We start from the raw sequence: 24,332 nt of genomic DNA, 5'->3' as shown, positions 1-24,332 counted from the left end.
AAGAAAGAAAGAAAGAAAACATTTAATCCCGACCCAGGATTTCTACCCCACCTTAGACTCGTTAGTTCCCGGATGAAAGACACATACAACCTTTATATTTACAATAAGCCTCAAACAGCACAAAAACTGGGCAGCTGCCTACCCTCTATGCTGTTAGAATCTACTTTCCTATTGATACTCTGAGTTATTACCTACTATGTTTCGTCTGTACTACTCTTAACGCCAACTGGCCAGCCCACAGGGCCATGTTCTCTTGACACCTAACCCATGGCGGCTTTGCCTTCTCCTCTTTTGCACTTTCTTCTCCTTTATGGTTCCTCTCCCACCCCAAGCCTGTGAATCCTAAACCCCACCTATGTCTCTTCTGCCCAGCTATTGGCTCTTGGCATTTTTATTTTCCAATTAGAAATAACTTGGGGGCAGGACCACTTAGCGACTTACGTGTGGACTCTCTCCTCTCTGGGGAAACCAGGCTTGGGGACCAATATTAGCATTAAATACAAGTAGCATTAGGCTAACCCACTACAGCATACAAATACAATTGGGTTTTCTATATTTACTTACCATTCTACAACTTTAATATATTCACTTATTAAGTTTATTAAGAGTTACAGTCTGTCTGAACTTAAACAAGTTACTTGTTTGTAACCATATACACCTGTCTTTCTTTTTCTCTGTCTATTGTATGACATCCCCCTCCCCCAAACATTAACACTGAAAAGCTCATTGCTTCTGTATTCCTAAGACAAATAGCATCGGGTAATAATATATAATATGTAATACCTTTTCATTATGCCATGGCATTGGTTATATAACATATTTTATGATTATTTTATATATAGTGATGTAAATTATAGCCTATAACTTTTCTTTTAACATGCTTATTCAAGTGTCAGGTAATTTTGACCTTGTTATGACAAGTTAGGAACATTCTTACATTCTCCATTTATGCAGGAGCTTATACAAGAACAGTTTCACTTCAACCTTAAATATTTGAAAGGACTCATAAGTCATATGAGCTCAAAGAATGTTATAACTATAACTTGTAGTTATAAATTTGTTTTTTTGTTTTAATTATAAATTAAATTTATACTTGTTGTATTTCTATTGAATTTATCATGAAGTACCCTACTCTTCTCTCATAATGTTTCTTTTCTTAAATATCTATGAAGAAATATATTTTGTTTGACATTAATATAGCCACTCAACTTTTCTTCACTAACATTTGTATGTTATGGTTTTTTTTTTTTTTTTTTTTTTTTTTTGCTTCTTTTTTAACTTTTGGGCTTATTTATATTTAAAGCATGTCTCTTAGAAACAACATGAAGCATGCCTTTTATTATCTAGCATGTTGTATTACCATCATGTTTTCATTCAGGGTATTAAGACTGTTTACATTTAATGTAATTTTCAATATAGTTGGGCTAAATTTTGTGCTGCTGCTATTTGGTTCCATTCATTCTGGATGTCTTCTATCCATTTAACCTTGTATTACAGATGGCCCTAGGTTTCTGCATTGACACCATACACTGTGTTTTTAATGGCTTCATTATAGACCATTGTTCTGATATTTCAAACCTCACTGAACCACTGGCAAACATTTCAGTTCCCCCAATAGTGTTGCTATTACAGACAATGCTGCACTGAGCATCTTGCATCCATTATTTTTTCTTTTATGTGTTATTTCATTAGGGCATCCTTCCAACTGAAGAATTATCGATTACAGGTAGAAACATCTTTATAATTCTGTATTGAAGTTATAACTTTGCCTTCCCCAAAGAGTTGTCCCAATTTAAGAGGTTGTCAGCAGTCTATGGCTTTAAAAGTTTCATTGAAGCCTCCCTAGGCTTATATTTCCCCTGTTTAATAAAAGGAAGTTATACAGAAAAAAAAACCAAACTAGGCAACTGCATTGTGATTATCAGTGTCAATGCTGTGTGAAAATAAACAGATCAAAAATGTGTTTATGAGTGAACTCGTTGCAGTTATGAGCTAAACTAAAATTCCAATGTGTTCTGCTTCTGTTTTTCATACTCTTGGGCCTTGACACACACTGACTGTTTGTAAGTAAATCACTGTATATTCATCATGTAATATGTAAGCTAGCATACTTATGTTATTTGGGTCTAATAAAACTATAATACACAGAGTAGACCAAGTGTTATAGAAGCAGAGGGAACACAGGGAGAGAAAGAGATCTTGGAATGTTCATACAATGATGGAAATTGCAAGTATCTGAATTAAATTAGAACATCTTTGCTAATAATATCAAACTAGCACTGCATTTTCCATCGGTGTGCACCTTTTTCTACATGAGTTGTGTAGCATTACAAAAGTCTATAGCTTATTCTTACTGTACAGAGACTGCAGGCTCCTTGGCTGATCGTCGCAGTCCTGTACTGTGAGTCTTCCTCTTAGTTCCATTAGAAGATTGTGCTGGGATTTTCCCATGGAGAATGAGTTACCTTCGGTCACACAGCCCACAATAAGCAGAGCAGTGATTCAAATATATGTCTTACTTCATAAACGTGGGCCATTTCTACTCTGTTTAAGGATCACTTTCAACAACTTTTAATCCACTACTACCTTATTAAGGGAAAACTAATTTTTTTTTTTTTTTTTAAAAAAGGTCATACTGAAGGTGAAGACTTTCCAAAGATTTAAACAAAGAGATTTGTTATATAATGCAGATCTAAGTTGACCTCAAATTCGAAAGGGTCTGTTCTACTTTATCTATCTATCTATCTATCTATCTATCTATCTATCTATCTATCTAGATGTAGTCCTAATATCACAGCTCTGTGATCTGGATGTGGGAAGTTAGAGTCACTGGAAAATAAAAACAAAGAAAAATTTCCAATTCAACCCAAAGCCATTAGGTAGTACACACACCATGCATTTGTCAGTGTGTTAGTTTCAATTTCTGTGACAAGGTATCTGAGGGTTGAAAGAAGAAAGACTGACTTTAGAGGCTGGGTTGGTATCCCAATCCCTCCACTGGAAACCTTGCCTGGTTACAGAAGATGGCCAGTTTAGGCTCCATATCTCCCCTTACTAGGAGTATTAGCTTACTAGGGTCATCCTTGTAGATTCCTGGAAGTTTCCATTGTACTAGTTCTTTAACTCATCCCCAAAATGTCCCCTGGTACAAGTTTTCTCTCCCAGGCCTTTCTCCCTCTGTCCTTCCCACACCTGATCCATCATGTTCTTTCCTCACCTTCCCCCAGTCCACCTATGGTACGTATCCTAATAAGTGTTCTAGCATATCTTGTAGATTGTATAACGTTGTGGCTAAAGGTTTGTGGCTGGCTTGGTGTTTATGTTTTTCTTTTGAGAGCATATGTTATACCTTCCTGTACCAAAGATGCTGAAACATAAGGGCTCTACATAGGCACCTGCTAAACATCTTTATTTTCAAAGAGTTGTGTAGGTGATGTCTTCAGTAATGGGAGTTGCTTTGGGTTTGTGGAAAGCAACCAGTAACCTTGGCAACAGCTAGGGTTGTTTAGGGGCTCACGTGAGGCCCCTTTGGCCAGCAACTCAATTAGATGTAGCACAATTTCAATTGTGGAAGCTTCATCTGGTGCCAGGAGATGGCCAGTTGAGACTCTGTTTCCCCCATTATTTGACTATTTCATTTAGATTATCTTCATATAATTAAATATTTTAGGAAGTTTGTATTGCATTAGGTTTCCATACTAGCCATCAAATGACCCTTAATTTTAGCTGTCCCTCCTACAAACCCCTCTCCTGACTCAATGTTTCCATTTCACCCTTCTCCTCCATCCCTAACTATCTATTTTATTTCTCTTTTCCAACGAGATGTATCTGTTCCTTCTAGAACAGTGGTTCTCAACCCTCCTAATGCTGAGACCCTGTAATATAGTTCTTCATATTGTGACCCCTCAATCATAAAATTATTTTGTTGCTACTTCGTAACTGTAATTTTGTTGTTACGAATCATCATGTAAATATCTGATATGCAACCCAAGTGAAGGGGTTGCTTGACCTTCAAAGGGATGCAACCTACAGGTTGAGAACTGCTGCTCTATACCTCTCCTCTGTGGTGTGTGGATTGTAGCTACATTATCATTAACTTCAGTGCTAACATCCATATATAAGCAAATATATACTGTATTCATCTTTCTGAGACTGGAATACCTCCCTCAGGAAGATTCTTTTTCCTAGTGTCATACATTTGCATACAAATTTCACGATGTCACTTTTTCTTAATGAGTGAATGCATCATTGTGTAAATTTTCTTTATCCATTCTTCTGTGTAGGGACATTTAAGCTGTTTCTAATTTCTGGCAATTATGAATACAGTGGTAATGACCATGATTGAGCAAATGCCTCTGTAATTAATAGGTAAATTGCCTAAGAGTGGTATAGCTGGAGCTCAAGGTAGTAGCGTCTTCCAGAGGGAACACCACACTGACTTGCATAGTGGCTGTACAAGTTTGTACTTCTACCAGCCACTTCTTTCCACATTCTTTCCAGAATGAGCTGCCACTTGTTTTGTTGATCCTAGTCATTCTGACAGCTATAAAATGAAATCTCTAAGTAGTTCTGATTTGCATATCCTTGGTGGCAAAGGATATTAAACATTTCTTTACATGTTTCTCAGCCATTTGAGTTTTCTCTATGGACAAATTTCTGTTTAAATCTGTACTCCATTTTTAATTGGGTTATTTGTTTCCCTGATATCTAGTTTCTTGAGTTCTTTATATATATTGAATATTAGTCTTTTATTGGATGTATATTTGGTGAAAATATTTTCGCATTTTGTAGGTTGATGCTTTGTCACGCAGAAGCTTTTTAGTTTCATGAGTAACCAACCAATAACTGATTTGACTTAAGAACTATTCCACAAAATGGAACCCATACCCAAATTGCTCGCACAACCAAGAACCTGAGACTATATAGCCCATGGATCTGGGGTAAAACCAAATGATACTGGTCTAAAACAAGAAAAAAAATCTAGTGATAAAATGGCTCCTAATGATATTCTACTATATTCATAGATCAGTGCCTTGTTCAGGCATATCATAGAAGCTCGCCTGCAGCAGAGGGGAACAAATAGAGAGACCTGAAGCTGGGCATTAAGGAGGAGATAAAAGATCTTGGAATAATCAGCTTTAAATGGGATGTATCCATCAAATCTTTTCCCTTAGAATCCAGGGAACTCTGTGGAAGGGAAGGCAGAAAAAGCCTAAGAGCTAGAGAGGGTGAAGGATACCAAGGAACAGGATCCTCTAAACCACCCTTCCTAATGCTGGGACACATTAATACAGATGTATGGTTTATAAAGATATTTCCCAATCTGTAGATCGCTGCTGTGTCCTATTGACAGTGTCCTTTGCCTAACAGAAACTTTTCAGTGTCATGAGGTTCCATTTATTAATTGTTGGTATTAGTGCCTGAGCTATTGATGTTCTGTTAAGGAAGTTGACTCCTGTTCCAATGGATTCAAGGCTACTCCCCACTTTGTCTTCTATTAAATTTAATGTACTTTTTGTGAGGTCTTTGATCCACTTGGACTTGAGTTTTGTGCAGAGTGATAAATATGGATCTATTTTCTGTGTTCTCCATGCAGACATACAGTTACACCAGCACCATTTGTTCAAGATGCTTTCCCTTTTCCATTGTATGGTATGGTGTCTTTGTCCAACAAACAAACAAACAAACAAACAAACAAACAAGTGTCTGTAAGTGTGTAGGTTTATTTCTGGCTCTTCCATTTTATTCCATTGATCAACCTGTCTGTTTTTATGCTAACACTATGGATGGCATTCTTAATCACCATTGCTCTGTAGTACAGCTTGAGATCAGGGACAGTGATTTCTCTAGAAGTTCTTTTATTGTTAAAGAGTGTTTTGCCTATCTCAGTTTTCTTGTTTGTTTGTTTTTTTCATATGAAATTGAGAATTGCTCTTTCAAGGTCTGAAAAGAATTGTGTTGGCATTTTGATAGGAATTGCCTTGAATCTGTAGATTGCTTTTGGTAAAAATGACCATTTTTACTATGCTAATCCTACCAAGCCATGAGCATGGGCGATCTTTCCATCTTCTGATAGCTTCTTCAATTTCTTTCTTCAGAGACTTGAAGTTCTTGTCATACAGATCTTTCACTTGCCTGATTAGGTATAGCAAAGTACTTTATATTATTTGTGGCTATTGTGGAGGGTAATGTTTCTCTTATTTCTTTCTCTGTCAGTTTATTGTTTGTATATAGGAGGGCCACTGGAATGTGTTTTGTTTGTTTGTTTAGTTAATTTTGTACCTAGTTACTTCGCTGAAGATGTTTATCAGTTGTAGAAGTTCCCTGGCAGAGTTCTGGGGTGATTTATGTATACTATCATATCATCTGCAAATATCAATGCTTTTACTTCTTCCTTTCCACTTTGTATCCTCTTGATTTCCTTCAGTTGTCTAAAAGCTTTAGTTAAAAGCTTCTAGTTTTTAACTGAATAACAATACTATTTTGAGTAGATGTAGAGCGGGAAGACTTGTCCCTGATTTTTATGGAATTGCTTTAAGTTTCTCTTCATTTAATTTTATGTTGGCTGTTGTCTTGCTGTTATAGTGCCCTTATTATTATTAGGTATGTGCCTTGTATCCCAGATCTCTCCAAGACTTTTATCATGAATAGGCATAGGATTTTGTCAAAAGAATTTCCAGTGTCTAATGAGATGATCATGTGCTTTTGTTTCTTTTAGTTTGTTTATATGGTGGATTACATTGATGTATTGTCATATGTTGAAACATCCTTGCATCCCTGGAACAAAGCCTACTTGATTATAGTGGATGATGTTTTTGAAGTGTTTTTGGATTCAGTTTGCAGGTATTTTACTGAGTATTTTTACATCAATGTTCATGAGGGAAAATGGTTGGAAATTCTCTTTCCTTGTTGAGTCTTTGTGTGGTTTAGGTATCTGGGTGACTATGGCCTCATAGAATGAGTTGGGCAATGCTCCATCTGTTTCTATTTTGTGACATAGTTTGAGGAGTATTGGTATTACCTTTTTGAGAGTCTGGCAGAGGCCATAGTTCTCTCAACAGAGACTCTAAAAACCAGAAGGGTCTGGGCACACACACACACTGCTACCACAAACATCAAAATAACAGGAATTAACATAATTAGTCATTAATTCATTAATATATCTCAACATCAATGGATTCAATTCTCCAACAAAAAAGGCACAAGCCAACAAAATGGATAGGAAAACAGAATCCATCATTCTGCTGCATACAAGACACGTACCGCAAGAACAAAGATAAATGTTACCTCAGAGTAAAGGGCTGGAAAAAGATTTTCCAAGCAAAAAACAAAATCCAAGAAGCAAGCCAGAGTAACCATTCTAGTATCTAATAAAGAATCCATTGTGTGTGTGTGTGTGTGTGTGTGTGTGTGTGTGTGTGTGTGTGTTTCCTTTCTTTTGGTTTTGATAGTGCAGGATTATTTATTTCCTGTGTTTTCTTGGGTGTAGTTAACTTCCTCAGGTTGGAGTTTTTCTTCTAAAATCTTTTGTAGGGCTGGATTTGTGAATAGATATTGTTTAAATTTAGTTTTATATTAGAATATTTCATTTTCTCCATCTATGATGATTGAAAGTTTTGCTGGGTATAGTAATTTGGGTTGGCATTTGTGGTCTCTTAGAGACTGCAAGACATCTGCCCAGACCTTTCTGGTTTTTAGAGTCTCTGTTGAGAAGTTGGGTGTAATTCTGATAGATCTTCCTTTACATGTTTCTTGGCTTCTTTCACTTGCAGCTTTTAATACTTTTCCTTTGCTCTGTATAGTTTGTATTTTGCTTATTATGTAGCAGGAGGGTTTTGTTTCAATCTACTTGATGGGACATGTCAATTTCTTCTATTCCTATTATTTTTAGGTTAGGTCTTTTCATAGTGTCCAAGTTTCCTGGATGTTCTGTGTCAGGATCTTTTTAAATTTACCATTTTCTCTGGCTGATGTATTAATTTATTCTATCCTGTATTTTATGCCTGAGCTTCTCTTCCATCTCTTGTTTTCTGTTGGTGATGCTTGTGTCTGTTCTTCCCTGGGTTTTCCATCTCTAGTATTCCCACAGTTTGTGGTTTTGTTTTCTTTATTGCTTCTATTTCCATTTTCAGGTCTTGAGCAGTTTTATTTATTTCCTTCATCTGTTTGTGTTGTCTTTGTATTACTTTAAAAGATTTATTAATTTTCTCCTTAAAGCCTCTATCATCTATTTTTTTTAGATTGGATTTAATGTAATTTTCTTTGCTTTGGTTGCGTTAGGGTATCTGGGTCTGCAACAGTATGACAGCTGTGCTCTGAAGGTGCCACATTGCCCTGGTGCTTGTTGATTCTGTTCTTATGTTGGCCTTTAGCCTTATAGTTGCTCTTGGATTTTCTTGGTGTAGCAGGTCTTGGGAAGGCAGGCCAAGCCTGAATGTTCCTGATGCAACTGGTCTTGGATAAGCAGCCTCAAGCTGGACAGTGGAACTCAGGGTGGGCAGTGCACATCACAGGGGAGATGGGCATGTCCCAGGGGATTGGGTGGGTGCAGGAAGGGGTCTAATCTAGATGTCACTGGTGCTGCCTGCCTGGTGAAGGTGGGTGGAGTCATGGTCAGAAAACGGCACTTGGGAAACAGCTTGCAGCTCAAGGCATCTGGGTGTGCCTTTTAATACCTAAAGAAAATAAATCTGCTTTAAAATATGAGGCATGTTACACACACTTGAGGTACCTCTTGGGATGGCATAGAAGCAGGTAGAGTTTCCTTTTTCATCCCATCGAATGTGTAATTTTACATGGCAGAGAAGTAGGAAGTGTTGTGCTTCTCTGTCCTTTTATATATTAGCTGTCAGCTGCAGTCAACTTAATTCTATCAACTGATGTTCTCAACCAACAGCCCTGTATCTAAAACATATATTCTATGAAGCAAATGATATTTTTGTAAATACTGCAACATAAAATGTTCTATGTATTATGCAGGAGGTGTTTGGCTACCACACTCAGAATCTACGGAGAGCCCTGTGCCTTGTCACAGCCATCCTGACTCTTGGTGCAGTTCAGCTGATGTTCTACTGGAGACCTGAGTGGTGGGTGTGGACCAGTTGCATCCCATGCCCCTTGCAAGAAGCAGATACAGTTTTGTTGAGGACAACCGTGCGTACCTTTCTTTTGTCCATTTTAAATGCCATGATCATTACAGAAAGACAGATACTGTATATTGTCACTTATACGAGGAAAATGTGAAGTTGACATTATAGAATAGTGATTACTAATTTTTTTTAGTAATTAGTAGGTACAAGGCCAAGGTTGAATAGGGTAATACCTATTAATAGTATAGGATAGTATGGCTGGCAGAAAAATGTAAAAATAGCTAGTGGACAGGGTTTTGAGTGTTTCCAACACAAAGAAATGTTAAGTTTCTAAAGTGGTTAAGAGGCCTATTACCCTGACCTGATCATTCAAAACAAACCCTATTGCTCTGTCAGTGTTTCTGGGGAGACATGAATAATTGTCTATTCATTGACAACAGATCAAAGAAATTATTTCACCCAAGTCTAGCATGTGTATTCTACACACACATATAATACATGCATAATATATGTACATACATATATATTACTCACAGGACTGTGGGTGAATCATAGGCAGTTGCAACACTGAAGAGTACACGCCATTCCTCGAAATCCTTGATTTATCTGCAAGTGATTAAACAGGTTATAGAGCCTTTTCTTTCAGGAAATTGCTACTATCTTTGTAGCCAGTGAGAGACCTCTTAAGATTCTTGTAATGTTAGGAACTTGTTCAGACTTGTGAGCTTTGTTTATTTTCCGAGTCTTCAAGGAAAGAATATTTCAGTTCAGAAGAAATAACTACTCAAGACCTATAAATATATGCAAGTACTATTTCTCAAATAAAAATTGAAATATAACTTTTAAAGAAAAAAAAGTCTTTTATTCTTCATCTGTGACCCAGCAATGATTGATTCGTATTCTAGAGGGGAAGAGCTCATCCATTCAGGCAGTTTCCCTAGACTAGAACAAGAGGAGGAAAAACTATCTCCTCAAGCCACATGTTATCTCTTGTCTAGCCCAATAATGCTGGTGCTTCCTTCACTTCAGCCTGCAGAAATGTCTGGTATTTCAGGCCTAAGGACATTGCTCTCTGCCATTACATGGACAGTGGCTGTCATTGTTACAACTCTCAGAGACCACACAACGTGGGAACACTCAATTTTTTTTTTAAAGTGTGCCTTGGAGTATTCTAGACAATTTAAGCTCGTGGATATTGTATAAAAATGGCTAGAGCCTGGCATGATGGTGTACACATAAGATCCCAACAGTTAGGAGTCTGAGGCAGGCTAACCAGGAAGATGAGGCCAGTCCAGAATACACCAAGAATCCCTGACTCAAAAAACTAAATCATAAAAGGGAAATAGAGTCATCTAAGAAAGTTTCTAGACATAATGCTTTCCTATAAAATATGTCCAGAATTTCTCAAAATTTTGAACATATCAGAAGCCTCTGGAAGTCTCACTGAAACACAAACTGCTGACACCATTTCCCCAGTTTCTGACTCTGTGGAGTCTAAGAATGGGACTAAGAATTTGCATTCTGAGCGAGGTCTGAGATTGTCCTCTTGTTTGTTGGCTTTTCAAGGATGAATTTCGAAGATATATGAGGAAAAAGGTCTTTTGCCTCCACTTATCCACACTGAAGTTTCCTATAAGCAAGAACCCAGAGGAACCTCTGGTAGCTGACCACCACTCGGTCATAAACCAAGCTGTAATGAAGCCAGAACTGAAAGTAAGAGGTCTTACGTGTGGGACATTTTGGGACATTTGTGAAGACAAAGTAGTATGTGTGTTTATTCGTTCAAGTTTTGAATGTAACATTTTGGGGCTGGAATGATCCTGAGGTGGAACACCCACATGGGAGCCTACACTGAAGAATTCCCCTTTGCTTGGCTTTCCTCTGTCAATGATGTCTGTTCCTTCCTATTTGTGGTTGCAGCTACGGTGCATCCAAGTGCAGAAAATCAGGTACGTGTGGGATTTCTTGAAGAAGCGATTTCAGAAAGTTGGGTAAGTATAGCTTTTTCTCACCACTATCTCAGGACACAGCCGAAGAACCCTGGCTTATTGGGAGCTGTAAACTGAAGCATTGTTCCTATCCCAACTCCATCCTAGGTTGCTGGAAGACAGTAACTCCTGCTTTGACATTCATCATACATTTGGATTGGGTCTGACCAGCGAAGAGCAAGAGGTCAGGTAGGATTAATAATGCCTACTAAGCCTAACCCTGCTGGCCTAAAGTATCAAATGCACCCTCATTGGTGTGTTGCTGGCAAAATGCTTCACCATTTGCTGGCATTAGAACGACATTCTAAACTCTCTTCTTAGGTAAACTTATTAAAAAGACACCAAAAGAGCAAAGCAATAGAATAAAATGTGACCTTTTGTCTAGGCTTGCAGAACAGGCATTATATTAAGCTGAAGTCATTTCATAAACATCAGCTTCTTAATCCTCCCAAATTGACTGAGAACCACCCTCCCCCCCCCAAAAAAAAAAACAACAAAAAACTAGTAATCAGGTCGTGTTGTACTGTGAACAAATAGCTATGGAGATGAACATTTTACTACTTACTTGTGTATGTCATTCAACGTTGCATGTGCAGGACCCAGAATATCCCTAGACTCATGACAGGACCTCAACAGAGATTTGCAGAAGAAACAAATGACAGTATTCGTTAATTTATTATCTCTGTGTTTCTGATACGTCAGGTACTTTGCAAGGGACTAATAATCTAAAGAGAAAGACATAGCCATTCATTTGGGGAGGGGAAGGAGGGAGGAACAGATGCAGAGAGGGAGGGAGAGGAGTAAAATCCACAGGACTGTCTATAGGCTGCCAGACATTAGAAGATGCTGATTCCGTCTACTAACCAGAGGGGAAATATTCCTGCTTCCTCTAGCTCTTGTTTGAAGTGAATGATCCTGGTGAGCTCCAAAGGAAACAGCTAAACCCTTCTGATAATCTTAACCATCTGCTTAGTTTCTCAGACACTTTTAGGGACATTGTTTTCCTGACATCAACTAGAAATGCCAATTGTCAAACTAATAATTGTGATGCATTTCTGTTCTGGGGTTCTGTCCTTACAGCTCAGAGATTTCTGTAGGAATAAGGCAGTCCATTCTGGACAAAGAATTCTGGAATTCTAGCAAGTTCCTCACACTATTTTCTTCATTATGCTTTAAATGTTCATTTATTTTGTTTGTGTGTATATATGGTAGCATAAGTGCACAAAGCTTGTGTAGAGTTCAGAAGACAACTTGCAGGAAGTCGTTCTGTCCTTCGAAGACAACTTGCAGGAAGTCGTTCTGTCCTTCTACCACGTGGCTAGGCTCGGGGGTTAGCAGGCTTGGCAGCAGGGGCCTTTATTTGCTGCAGCATCTTGCTGGTCTGCCTGCCACCATAATCCTTATGCAGAGTCTTAGAAGCCTGAAGTGTTGGTTTCAGTTCTTCCTCTGTGGAAATACTATGAGAAATGCGGTGGATATCTATACCAGACCAATACTGGAAAAAAAAAAAACCTTCTTAGAAATATTATCATTACATAAGATTTTAGTTGAATGTTTGATACATTGAGATACAGAAACTTTTCAAAGTCATTAAAATGAAACTCGTTTCATAATACTTAACGCAAGATGTTTGGAGGATTGGTCTAGAATGCTTAAGAGCTCTCAGTGATCGATGGGGAGATATTCTGCACAAGAAACCATTTCCATAGCAAAGATTCCCCATTGGTACAGCTAGGACACATTTGTCCTTATTTATCAAGTGCCAAGCTTTAATAAACATCATCCATAATTAAATTTAAATCTGGTCTACACAATAAAGCAGTTGACAATCTAATAAGCAAGACAGAGTACAGTATCCCAAATATGAAGAATAGAGAAATAATCTCATAAGCAGAGGCATATTTTATGTTGTAGGCATTCCAGAGTGAAGGACAGAAAGAGCCAGTGGGTGTCACGCATTTCCTCTTCATTTCGTAGAGCGAGCTGGGGGCCTTTCCAGGGAAATTAGAAGTGACTGATCGATTGGAGGGCATGTGAATTCAATAACCGATGCCGAGCTTCCCTTCATTAAAAAAGCAAGAGCTCACTGCAAGAGAAGAAGGAAGAAAGACTTGCAACAGTCTGACAGGCTGACATGATATAGGACCTAAATGCACACTTCTCCGTAGAATTCCTGGCAGCTGGGCAAGTAGAGAAGACCCAGGATGTCCATAGGTCCCACTTGTCGGCAGCAAAAGCTAATCAGGACACCAGGAGAGAGGATTTTGCCCGGGAGAGAAGTCGCCAGAAGGCATCATAAAATGAATAAGTAAATTGTCTCCGGAGCTGGCTTGCTCTGATCTTAACCTCTCTGGGCTAAACTCAGCCTTTCATTGTCACAGCTATTCTGGACATGTTCATTGACAGCTACCATCACAAGAATGGGGTCCTGTGAAAAAGCACACCCACCTGCTATCCGCTAGCCTTTCTAGTGGACAGGGTTAGGACACCCCTTTACCTTTTTCATTCATCCCATCCTGCTCCTGACCTTTTGTTTAGGCCCTGAACACAGAAAAGTAACTGCCTGGCAGCACACCTGAGGTAATTCCAGACATTCACCTCACTGGTGACTACAGAAGAGACCAAAACTTTGACAGCCAGTGTTTGCTAGTATCTGCGGGGGGAATATTCATTCCACAGCCGGTTTGTGTCTTCAGTACGGCAACACCAAAGGAGAAGCTGGAAAGGTACGGCAACACCAAAGGAGAAGCTGGAAAGAGCCACTCACTGTTGGTTCTGTGGCTTTTCTGAGCCAAACTTGATTCTCGACTTTGCCCTCCCTTCTGAGGAGGAGAAGAAGCAGGCTTGCTTGTTAGGGACCCAGAAAAGGAATGTAAGTGATGGGCAGCTAAAAAGCCATCGAAAGCTCTTCCTATAGAAAGCTGTATTATGAATAGATCAGCCATAAACAGGAAAGCAAGATGGAAGGCAGATGGAGGAAGGCAGGAAAGAGATGTTGCCACTATCACGGAACTTTCCTGTGGTACAGCTCTGGTCTTAATTGGAGCAAAACCTGAGAGAGAAGTAATGGTTACCCTTACGCCTTTTGAAAGTCACACACTGAGAAAATAGTCCAAATACACACACATACGCACACGCACACGCACACACCCACGCACGCACCCAGCCTCCCACATCATCTTTCTAGAAAGGAGCAAGTGATGGCTGATTAGAGAAATGGAGAAAAGGTTTATCCTCTCCCTTGAAGCTGAAAATATGCTCTCAACTCCTAACACTCAACTAGGAGCTAGTTATCTAAAGATACTGCCTGTATTTCATTTAAAATGTAATTTGATAAAACCCAAACAATTTGAGATCAATGTTCTCTTTTTAATAAATTGGACTTTTCAGGCCCGTGGCTTTGTGGGTCTGGGTCTGATGGAAGTAGAACGTCATCTAATTGCAATGCGTGTCTCAGAGCAAAGCCCCATGGAGACAGCAGCGAGTGTAAGCAGTGAGCCTTCCAGGCGAAACGAAGGAGAGGGTGCCAAGATCTGTCTTGCCTTCTCCACAGTTCCTCATGCCCTTTTTGTTTCCTCCCCTCCTGGTCTTTCACTTATGGGATGCTTGGGCATTTTCCATCAGAAGAGACTCCTGGGAGCACCTCACCAGCTCATACTGGGAACTGAAATCCTGTGAGAGCTATCCCGGCTAGCTGGAAGACTGTGGTTTAGAAAATGAAACACATTCCACTAGGATATGAAAGAAATGGACAGAGCACAGATGAGGACCAGGACAAAAAGCTAAATGACTGTTGTCACATGCCAATTTTGAAGATATGAAGTTTCGGTATATCAGCGTTTCAATTACATACGTGTAGATTTCTTCCAGGAAACAACCTCTCAAAGCATTCTCAAAGTGTTTTGTAATGGGGGATTGCTAAGACCAACTCATTTATTGGACTGAGTAATTACATCCAAATCCCAGGCACTGGTTGTTGTAGCCTGTGCATCCTTGGCAAAGCAGGAATTTCAAGGGAGTGAGTGACTGGCCTACAGCATCACTCAGATTTCTCAATTTGCTTTTCTATAGAAGTGACTCACTCTGGAATATCCTGCTTGGCACTCTGAGTTTCTGGAAAACTTTAGGAATATCTCCTACCCGAGAGGCTCTCGCAGGCTATCAGAATGGAAAGAGGAAGCAAACGAGAGTGCTGGAGTGAGAAGTTTGAGTAGTGTAGTAGTGATTGTAGCATCCTCCTGCTTCCTCATTAAGGATCCTGACTCTAATCTACAAGGGCTCCAGAGCCCCACAGCAAACTCTCTAGCAATTCTTGAAGATATATTGATGTATTCGTTTGAGTCAGTAAAGGAAAAACTAAGCAAACTGAAAAAAAAAGTGAATTATCCCTCAAAGGAAAATAATACTAGCCATTCATGTTTGGTATTTCAGAATTCACACACTCCATGATCTGAATATCTCAGAATTGGAGGAGATCCCTTGTGAACCTAGAAGCACCAGCTACAACCAGTATGAAATTCCCTTCTTGAGGTCTCAGTTGTAGACTTGGTCAAGATCCATCTTCTGAGAAGAGGCTGTCTGCCTTCTCAGCAGTTTCTCTCCTAATAGATAGTGACAGGTGTTAGGTAAGCCTACTTAACTGTGTTTGGCCTCCACTGTTTGGCGAGGCCACACAGAATGAGCTCAGCCTCACTCCTCTGCCACCTCATCAGATCTTTCATAGCAGAATATAATCTTTGACCTTTTCTTGTGTGTCTTGGCTTCAAGCCTAATACTTCTGGTTGCTTTGCCACTGCCAACATCCATGAGAATTCTCTGGGGCTGGCTCTGAGATTGAAATGGGTACACACCTCTAAACAAACCAGAATTTCTCTTGGCGAAGGTTAGTAGGAATGACAAGGCAGAGAAAAGTAGGCCGGCTGTGACTTCCTCCTGGCCCAGATGAGACCAAGACCTCATTCACAGGCAATGCCTGACCCACAGTTTCCTGTGTCTCACTTCTCCAGGGCCTGAGCTCTTCCCTCAATGGCAATTTCAGGTACCACCTCAGCAGACAAGGAGAGACAAAGAGCATCCGGCTATTGGCTTACATTCTCAATTGGATTTCTGCCGTCTCAGTCTGTCCTTAGTTGTGCATTAGGGGTTTGGACTTCAATAGAGGAGAAAGGACTCTAGATGCAGGTCCCCATGACTTTCATTAACCCCAGCATTTTGGGGGAACATATTCAGTGTCCGGCCCCAGGTCCTAGAAAAGCAGTTCTGAAACTGCTCTCTCTCCTCCTGCCTTCAAAAGCAGTTAATGGGACTTCAAGAGAGAAAACACGTAAATTTATGTTTTAATTCAATGAGGTAAGTGGTGTCGCCAAAACAGAAGATGTTGCTGAAGGAGAGAAAAATATTTAATTGTGTCGGACGGACACAGTCATACCTCAAAGAGAGCTGCCGCTTACCTGGGATTTGTCATGTCCTCAGCACACTCTTGACAACTGCTTTGCATATTAATCTCACTAAGACACTGGCCACAATTTTATTAGGTATATTTTATCAAATTCATTTTTCAGATAAGGGAACTCAGGTTCATTCCTACCTCTAAGTTGGATATCCATTAATTTGAATAAATAATTCTTGATTATGAAGTATATGTTAGGCTCTATCTGAGCTCTTGGGTAATAGCCAATAGCTCTTGGGTAATAGTAATAGCCCTTACAAGATTATGTTATTATAATGGCAGAAACATCTGACTAAAACATGGGGAACATGTGGTATGGGCTTAGTTGATAAAGTGCTTGCTTTGTAGGCATGAAGGATGTGGGTGTGATCGCTAGAACCCATGTGAAAAGAACGAAACATGGTGCTGCTTATTTGTAGTCTCTGTACTTGGACATGCTAGAGACATTAGGTTTACTAGCCAGTCAGCTTAGCCAACATGGCATGTTCCATGGGAGACCTTGTCTAAAAATAAAGGTGACCAGCCTCTGAGGAAAGGTTTCCACATACACATGTGAATGTGCACATCCACCTGCCCACACATCTACTCACACATAAATACGAAGAAGATACATGTTCAGTCATATATGCTGTAGAGAAAAATAAGATAGGTTAAAGAAATTTAGGAAAGTTAGAGTAGCCCTTTTTAGAGGCCCAAATGGAGCAAGACATGCAAATTCATGCAAAGATGCAAGGAATCTGGCCTAGGTAGAAGGAGGAGCAAGGGCAGAAGCCTGGTTGTGTGTAGAGCTTGTTTTGTTCAGTCTCACAGTTCAGAGCTGCACAGCTTGGTTGTCAGGCTTGCCTTTTAAAGGCTGAGAAGCATTTACAAAGGGAAGAGTACAGGGAGAGCATAGCCTGCAGAGGGGAGAAGGAACGCATGCTGTGTCCTGAGAGGTTCTAACAATTGGCCAATAACTGATTATTGTCAGAGAGTTAACAGGGCTTGAGTTTAAGTCTTTGGAGGTTCCGGAATGAGATTTAGGATTCACAAATTCACACAGCGCTTCCTCTCTGCCTGTTCCTCCCTGGGCCGCAGCGTTTCCCCACAGTCTAGAGCTTGGAAGAGCTTAACGTGAGTCATCTCTGTTCCTGGCAAGCAATAGTTCAAGTTGGTACAGCATGCTTTAAAAGTCAGCTGAACTTGAACTCATCTGTGTTTTACGCTAGCAAGATCAAAGAGCGTTCATGTAGGCTCTCCCTGCTGGCATTCCCAGAAGTGGAGTTGGGAGCTGATGTCATAGAGGCCATGGTTGGAAATACCTTTCCCTTCTGCCTCTAAGAACTTGGGACAGCTACTTACTTTGTTCAAAGTTGAGTTTCCTTTATAAGTAGTGATAATATGAAGTGTTTTTAAATATGATCCTTAAAAGTTCCATGGTTGCAATTAATATTGGCTGTTAATTAATTAATATTGGCTAAAGACCCACAGTGAACAAATTTTCAACAAGATTATCCCTTTAGAACTCTGTAGAATATTGTAAGGGTTTAATATATGTTTTTGCAAGAAGTTAAAAATTGTAAGACACAAGCCCAACACCAGGGACTGTTCTTTACAGTGGACATGTGTCCTGACAGTTACAAGTGAGCAGCACCATAGAGAACCTTCCTGGGTACTTGTTCTTTCTCTGGTGCATTGAATGGGTTCACCTTACAAGGACCTCTTATGAGAGATTCCAGGGTAAGACAGACACCATCATTGATGTCTGGGATAAACTGAATGCCTGAGAAGTCTAGAATTATTTTCAGACTTATGGCTTTTCGACTGCTCTCAGGATGTAATCAAGTTATTTTTCTCAAAGCCATTTCTAATTTCATTTTGACTACCTCAGTTGTATTAAAGGCAGTTTAAAGCAGGAAAAAAACCAACCTTCTTAATCACACATTGACTTTCATCTTGAAACTAAACATGGTTTAGTATGACGTCAGCTTATAGTGGTTACCAAGGCACAAGATGCCTAAAGGACAGAGAGGTGGGTAGCTTGTGGTCAGCTTGCCTGTGCTCACTTGTCATTGGGCTTGTGGCTAACACTAACAGATGGTCAATCTCCCACAGAAGGTTAGTGTGTGGGCCCAATGCTATCGAGGTGGAGATCCAGCCCATATGGAAGCTACTTGTTAAACAGGTAACTAAATAATTTTATTCTTTTTGAAAAAGATAATCTGTTTCTTAATGTCTTGACCTCAGTAGGATTGTAAATGCTATCTGTGTTTCATGGGACTGCCTCTTGACACTAGTCTTTTCTGTTTATTAATCCTTCCTTTCAGTTTTTTCAATACCAACACACACACACACACACACACACACACACACACACACACACACACACACAATCAGGATCTGACCTATCCTTTTCAATTGCCTTTTTATTTATTACATCTATCTATCTATCTATCTATCTATCTATCTATCTATCTATCTATCTGGCATCTATGTGTTTGAGAATACAGTTTGTGTGTGTGTGTGCGCATGTACTTGTGTGTTGCTTGTGCGCATGTTTGTGTGTGTTTGTGTATGTGTTTGTGTGTGTGTGGTGTGTGTGTGTGCATGTACTTGTGTGTTGCTTGTGCACATGTTTGTGTGTGTGTGGTGTGTATATGTGTGTGGTGTGTGTATGTGTGTGTGGTGTGTGTGCATGTACTTGTGTGTTGCTTGTGCATGTTTGTGTGTGTGTTTGTGTGTGCGGTGTGTGTGTATGTACTTGTGTGTTGCTTGTGCATGTTTGTGTGTGTGTTTGTGTGTGCGGTGTGTGTGTATGTACTTGTGTGTTGCTTGTGCACGTGTTTGTGTGTGTGGTGTGTATGCATATGTGGTGTGTGTGTTTGTGTGTATGTGTGTTTGGTATATGTGTGTATGTGTGTGGTGTGTGTGTATGTTTGTGTGTGTGTGTGAGTGTGTGTGTGTGTGTGTGTGTGGTGTGTATGTGTGTGTAGGTCAGAGGACAACTGACAGGAGCCAGTTCTCTCTTTCCACCAAGTTGATCTCATGGATTAATCCTAGGTCGTTAGAGTTGGCAGCAAGTGCCTTCACCTGCTCAACCATCTTACCAGCTCAGTCACCCCTTTTTTTATGTTTAAATACACTTCTCAGTGAGAGTAAGATTTCTGTTTTGTAATATCCTGTTTCTTTGGTTATCTTAAGCTTTTTCTTGTGGTGGTAGCATGGTATCTTAATCTGCTCACGATACTACAAAACAATCCCATAGACTGGGTAGAAATCTAAGGTCAAGGGATTGTATACTCACACCAGACTGAGGGGTCTTGCTGGCCTGGGGACCACCAGCTTCTTCATGTTTCTTTTCATGAAAGACGTCTAATCCCTGCTTACCAGGACCTCTGTAACCCTAGTTATCTCTCAAAGCCTCACTTCCAAACACCACCACACTGGGGGTCAGAACTCCAACAAGTGAATACTTTCAGAGAGGCCAAAAGTCTTCAATTTTACCACAGAGCCACATCATTACATCTACGACCCCTAAGATTTTAAAATTTATTATTTGGGTCCTTTATAAGTCATTTTTACTATTTCTATTTTTTTGAGTGTGGCTTCTTGTTAGTTTTTTAAAAAAGATATTATTGTGTTTTTTTTTTTTCTTTGAAAATTTTATTAGTTCTTTTCTGTACATCAACTAAGTGAGGAAATTTCCCCCCTTCTACTCTCTGTGTTCGCAGTCCCTCTTTGATGGCTTTGTGCCTGCCTCTCCCTGGTCTTCAGTGTATTATTGGGTCAGAGACAAGCCTGAGCCAATCTAGATATACATAGTAGGCAACAGTGTTCTCCTCTGGTCTGTGTGGGGCTTGGCAGAGGTCACAGTTGTACCATAGACTCTGTTCTCTCCTACTCTACGATCAGCTGGCTGTGTTTCCAGCCTTTACAGCATGTTACCCCTGCTTCTTACTGTAGCCCTAATTTCAGTTTCCTGCCTGAGATTTTCTGTCTCTACTCTCCTCAGCACTGAGCTATTTGTCACTGATGCAGGGTGCCGGTCTTGGGGCATGCACAATGCTCCATAATTCCAACCTATTGGTAAAATATTATTATATCTATCTGTGTTTACGCATGGTGTATGAGATGAAAATGCTCAGATGGCACGCATGGGTTTGGGTATCAAGGCTGATGTGTGTGGAGGTCAGAGGACTTCTACTTCATCTGTCTGTCCTTCCATCTTTATGTGCATTTCAGGGATTGAATCAGGTTCCCCAGGCTTGCACTGACAAATATCTTTACCCACTGAGCCATCCTGCCAGCCGAGCGTATTTTTAGCCCCTTTCTAACTCATAAAAATGGTCCTTTTTTTTTTTTTTTTTTTTTTTGAGAATGGCTGCATCTGTCTAACATGAAATATTATCCACCATTGTTCTATTTCTAGAGCACACACCAGGCTATTATTAATTCAGCATTAGTTTTTAGAGTAATGTTATATTCCTAGCAAAAAGGAGCTGGTGCTTAGCTTTCCCTCATACTCATTCCCCCACCGCACCCCCACATGTGCTTCCCCCAGCTAGGGGAAGGCGGGCTGCTTCAGGAACCTCTTACCAAAATGCATTTGAAAACTGCTAAATATTTTCCAAAGTATCAGTGATCCTTTCTGAAAGGAGTCCGGTATGTTTTAGCACACATGAATCAGAACCTTAGTAAAAAAAAAAAAAAAAAAAAAAAAACCAAAACAAGGGGAGGGAGTTAATTACTTCACATTTAGTGGGGATGGATATTGAATAAGGGGGTTAAATTAATTATGTTGCCGCTGTTTCTTCCGAAGAAATATTTAAGCAATTTTCCACTGTATTTCTACAAACTCAGAATCATGTTATCATTAGTACATAATCTATAATTAGAGCATCTTATGCCAAGTGAACTCAAGAGCTATAATTTGTAAGTAAAGCAGTTGAGATGGGAATAATAACACCAAGAAACAAAGGCTTTTTAAATTTATAAATAATATCCAAAGGCTTGAGGAACACTTCGTATGTAGCCCTATTAACTCATTAAGTAGCTATCAGCTCATTGTTAGGAGCAAAGAAGAATTTTATTCAGTGTCTGAGAGAATTACAGGAAGTAGTGTTTGGAACAGGATTCCTGGTTTTAGCAAGTATCTCATCCAATTTATTAAGAGGATAAAAAGGGTGTTTCCTCAAGAACAGAATCCATGCTTCAGTCTAGCGTACTCTTTTGTTATTGCTGTATCTCTGTGTTGTGGAAATTTTTGTCAGTTCCTGGGATTTGTTCTTTCTGTTAAGACTGCTTTTGAATTGATTAACTAATTGATTGATATTCAGATTTCCTTTTCCCTTCCCTCCTCCCCTTTCAGTCTTTTGTCTTCCTCTCCCCCATCCACTCCTCTTCCATTTCTGTTCAGAAAAGGGGAAGTCTTCCATGGACTTCAACCAGCCTTAGCATATGGAGTTGCAGTCAAGACTACAGCGTCTGCTGCATGAGGCATCCCAGTAGGGAGAAAAGTCCCAAAGGCAGGCAGCAGAGTCAGAGACAGCCGGTGATTCCACTGTTAGAAGTTGTGATTGTTAGATTTATTTATTTAGTCGTCCCTGCGGTTGGACCAGGGTCTTGCATATGCTAGGTACTCTACCACTGAGCTTCATCCCAGCTCTCTGCCGGAATCATTCAAAGGAACCAGGAAGACCAGAGTGGGAGATAGGGGGGAGGAAAAGAGCTGAAGGTGCTATGGAGACACCTGAGCATGCTGTAGCTGATCAGCTTTGGAGTTAGTGACACCGCCCTCCAATGATGTTGGATAAATCCTTGCAAAATGCACTGCTTGCCCAGCATCCTTCTGGGCTCAAGGGAAGCAACCACACTGATTCTGTTGCCTCTAAAAAGATCTTACTATGACTGGTGACAGAAAGAATATTATTCTAAAATAGCTTGGATAAAAGAAGACTCTTCATTTTCACGGCACAATTAGTCTAAGGCTGCAGCATGTGAGAACATGAAAGATACACCCATGATTTTTGAATGAGACTGAATTATGTTTTTTCCTCCATTACGGTGTTCTGTGACCCCACTGCTGGGCAGACATGAATGAAAATCTACTCACCTCAGATAGGGCACTGACAACAGACCAAACCACTCATACCACTATAAAGTCTAATTTGGTAAACCAATGAGTTTTGGGGGGGGGGCGTTACTTACAGAAATATGGGTGAGCAATTACTTAAAAGTACATAAATGGTTCAAAGGGAGCTGTATCCCCACTTTTTCTCCAGCGTGGGAGACAGCTCACAAACTCTAGAAACCCGGAGTGCACTGCAAGGTGTTAAAATTGTCTTTTCCTAGTAGCTCAGGAGGTTTGAACCTTTTCTAGGCTGGTCTTTGTTTCTTCTAAGCAGTTTGACTGATCTCACTTTCTTCCAGGCTGCTTGGTCAGAATATCTTCTTACTTACTCTTAGCAGTCTTCCCTGTTTATTTGTTCCTAGGGAGGTAGAGGTCTGGTGAGTCCAGTCAGTTTCAGGAACTTCCTGAAGCTATTCTAGTTGCTTACTTCTGGTCTTAATGACACTTCTTTGTCATTAAGGGTGACTGTTTCATCTCCTCCTGAAACATCTTGTTGTTTCACTTCCTTGTTAAACATCCTATCCTAAAATATGCTGTGTTTCCACTTTCCCTTTATATCCTGTCTCAGGAAGTTTTCCCCTAAGATGGAGGGTTTAATCTGGAAACTGCCGCACAGCATATGAATAAATGGCATATTGCTAGATTTTGTACTGGTGAAGTATTTTGGGGGGAAGAAGGGGGTGAATAAATACAGAAAATTTTTGAGTATGGCTCTCAGCACTTAGAGTAACTTTATTTTTAACATATTACATTCTATGCTCTTGGCATCGTCTTTGCTCAAGTTAACTGAGTTCTAAGTGAATTTATAAACAGCAGAGGTCACCACATGTTAAAAATGGAAAGACATTCTATAGTGTAATGATATAATTCTGATTGCTACCACATAAATGCTATTTTTGTACCTGCAGGTTTTAAATCCATTCTATGTGTTCCAAGCCTTCACCCTCACTCTGTGGCTGTCCCAGGGTTACATAGAATACTCTGTGGCTATCATCATTTTGACTGTTATCTCCATCGTCTTGAGTGTATATGATTTGAGACAGGTAAGGATTGAAATCGTGGTTGGATTACATTTATATTTTGCTTCTGGCTGAACAAGCAAAGCCTATCGAATTTCTACCTGGAGCATAGGAGTAGCTTTGTCACACAAGATTTGTAAGGCAGCAACAGGTACATCTTATTGTGGGGACACTTGCAGGATAGGGTATTGGGAATATCAAACAGATTTAAACATCTTTTCAAAGTTTGATCATCAACTGGAGGCTTCACTAGACTGTGTTTAGGATTCTGAGGTTGTGTGTGAGTCAGGTGTGATGACTGTTACACAGATTGATAATAGCTTTACTCTTAAGACTGGGGAGGGGCAGCAGCTCAACTCACATATTAACCAAGACACAAGACTCTACTTTTCCTTCTTTTCTCTTTTTTTAGCATAGCAACCAAAAGCCAGGCTGCTAGATCCAAGGATAGGTATAATTTGAATGTTAATAGATGCTGCTTTGTAATTTTCTCCAAATGAAACAATTCTTTTGATCAGAAATGCACAAGGTCATTGATTTCTCCAACTCCAAACCAGCACTGTGTGATGGATATTGATATGTAGAAGTCTTCATCCAGTAAGTGCTTAGTGTTCGAAACTGATGTTTTAAAGTACAGTTACTGATTGCTAGTGAAAGGAGATTCGTTTTACTTCCCTG

The 24,332-nt window shown here is 39.8% G+C and overlaps 1 protein-coding gene across 4 annotated transcripts in view; it reads left to right on the top strand.

The window, feature by feature from the left end:
* The window catches only part of Atp13a5 (ATPase 13A5), a 130,435-nt gene that overhangs the window by 13,689 nt on the left and 92,414 nt on the right, over window positions 1-24,332 (top strand). For 3 of the 4 annotated variants that reach the window (XM_034515275.2, XM_076942758.1, XM_076942760.1), the window contains 6 exons: window positions 8,980-9,153; window positions 10,656-10,802; window positions 11,010-11,080; window positions 11,186-11,266; window positions 18,621-18,690; window positions 23,544-23,678. In XM_034515275.2, the coding sequence (XP_034371166.1) occupies window positions 8,980-9,153; window positions 10,656-10,802; window positions 11,010-11,080; window positions 11,186-11,266; window positions 18,621-18,690; window positions 23,544-23,678 (678 nt within the window). The remainder of the gene's footprint in view (window positions 1-8,979; window positions 9,154-10,655; window positions 10,803-11,009; window positions 11,081-11,185; window positions 11,267-18,620; window positions 18,691-23,543; window positions 23,679-24,332) is intronic. The other variant, XM_076942759.1, reaches the window with a different exon arrangement.

Source organism: Arvicanthis niloticus, chromosome 12, assembly GCF_011762505.2.
Source record: "Arvicanthis niloticus isolate mArvNil1 chromosome 12, mArvNil1.pat.X, whole genome shotgun sequence".
In the NCBI taxonomy this organism is placed as follows: Eukaryota; Metazoa; Chordata; class Mammalia; order Rodentia; family Muridae; genus Arvicanthis; species Arvicanthis niloticus.
This window is presented reverse-complemented; position numbering and strand designations above follow the sequence as displayed.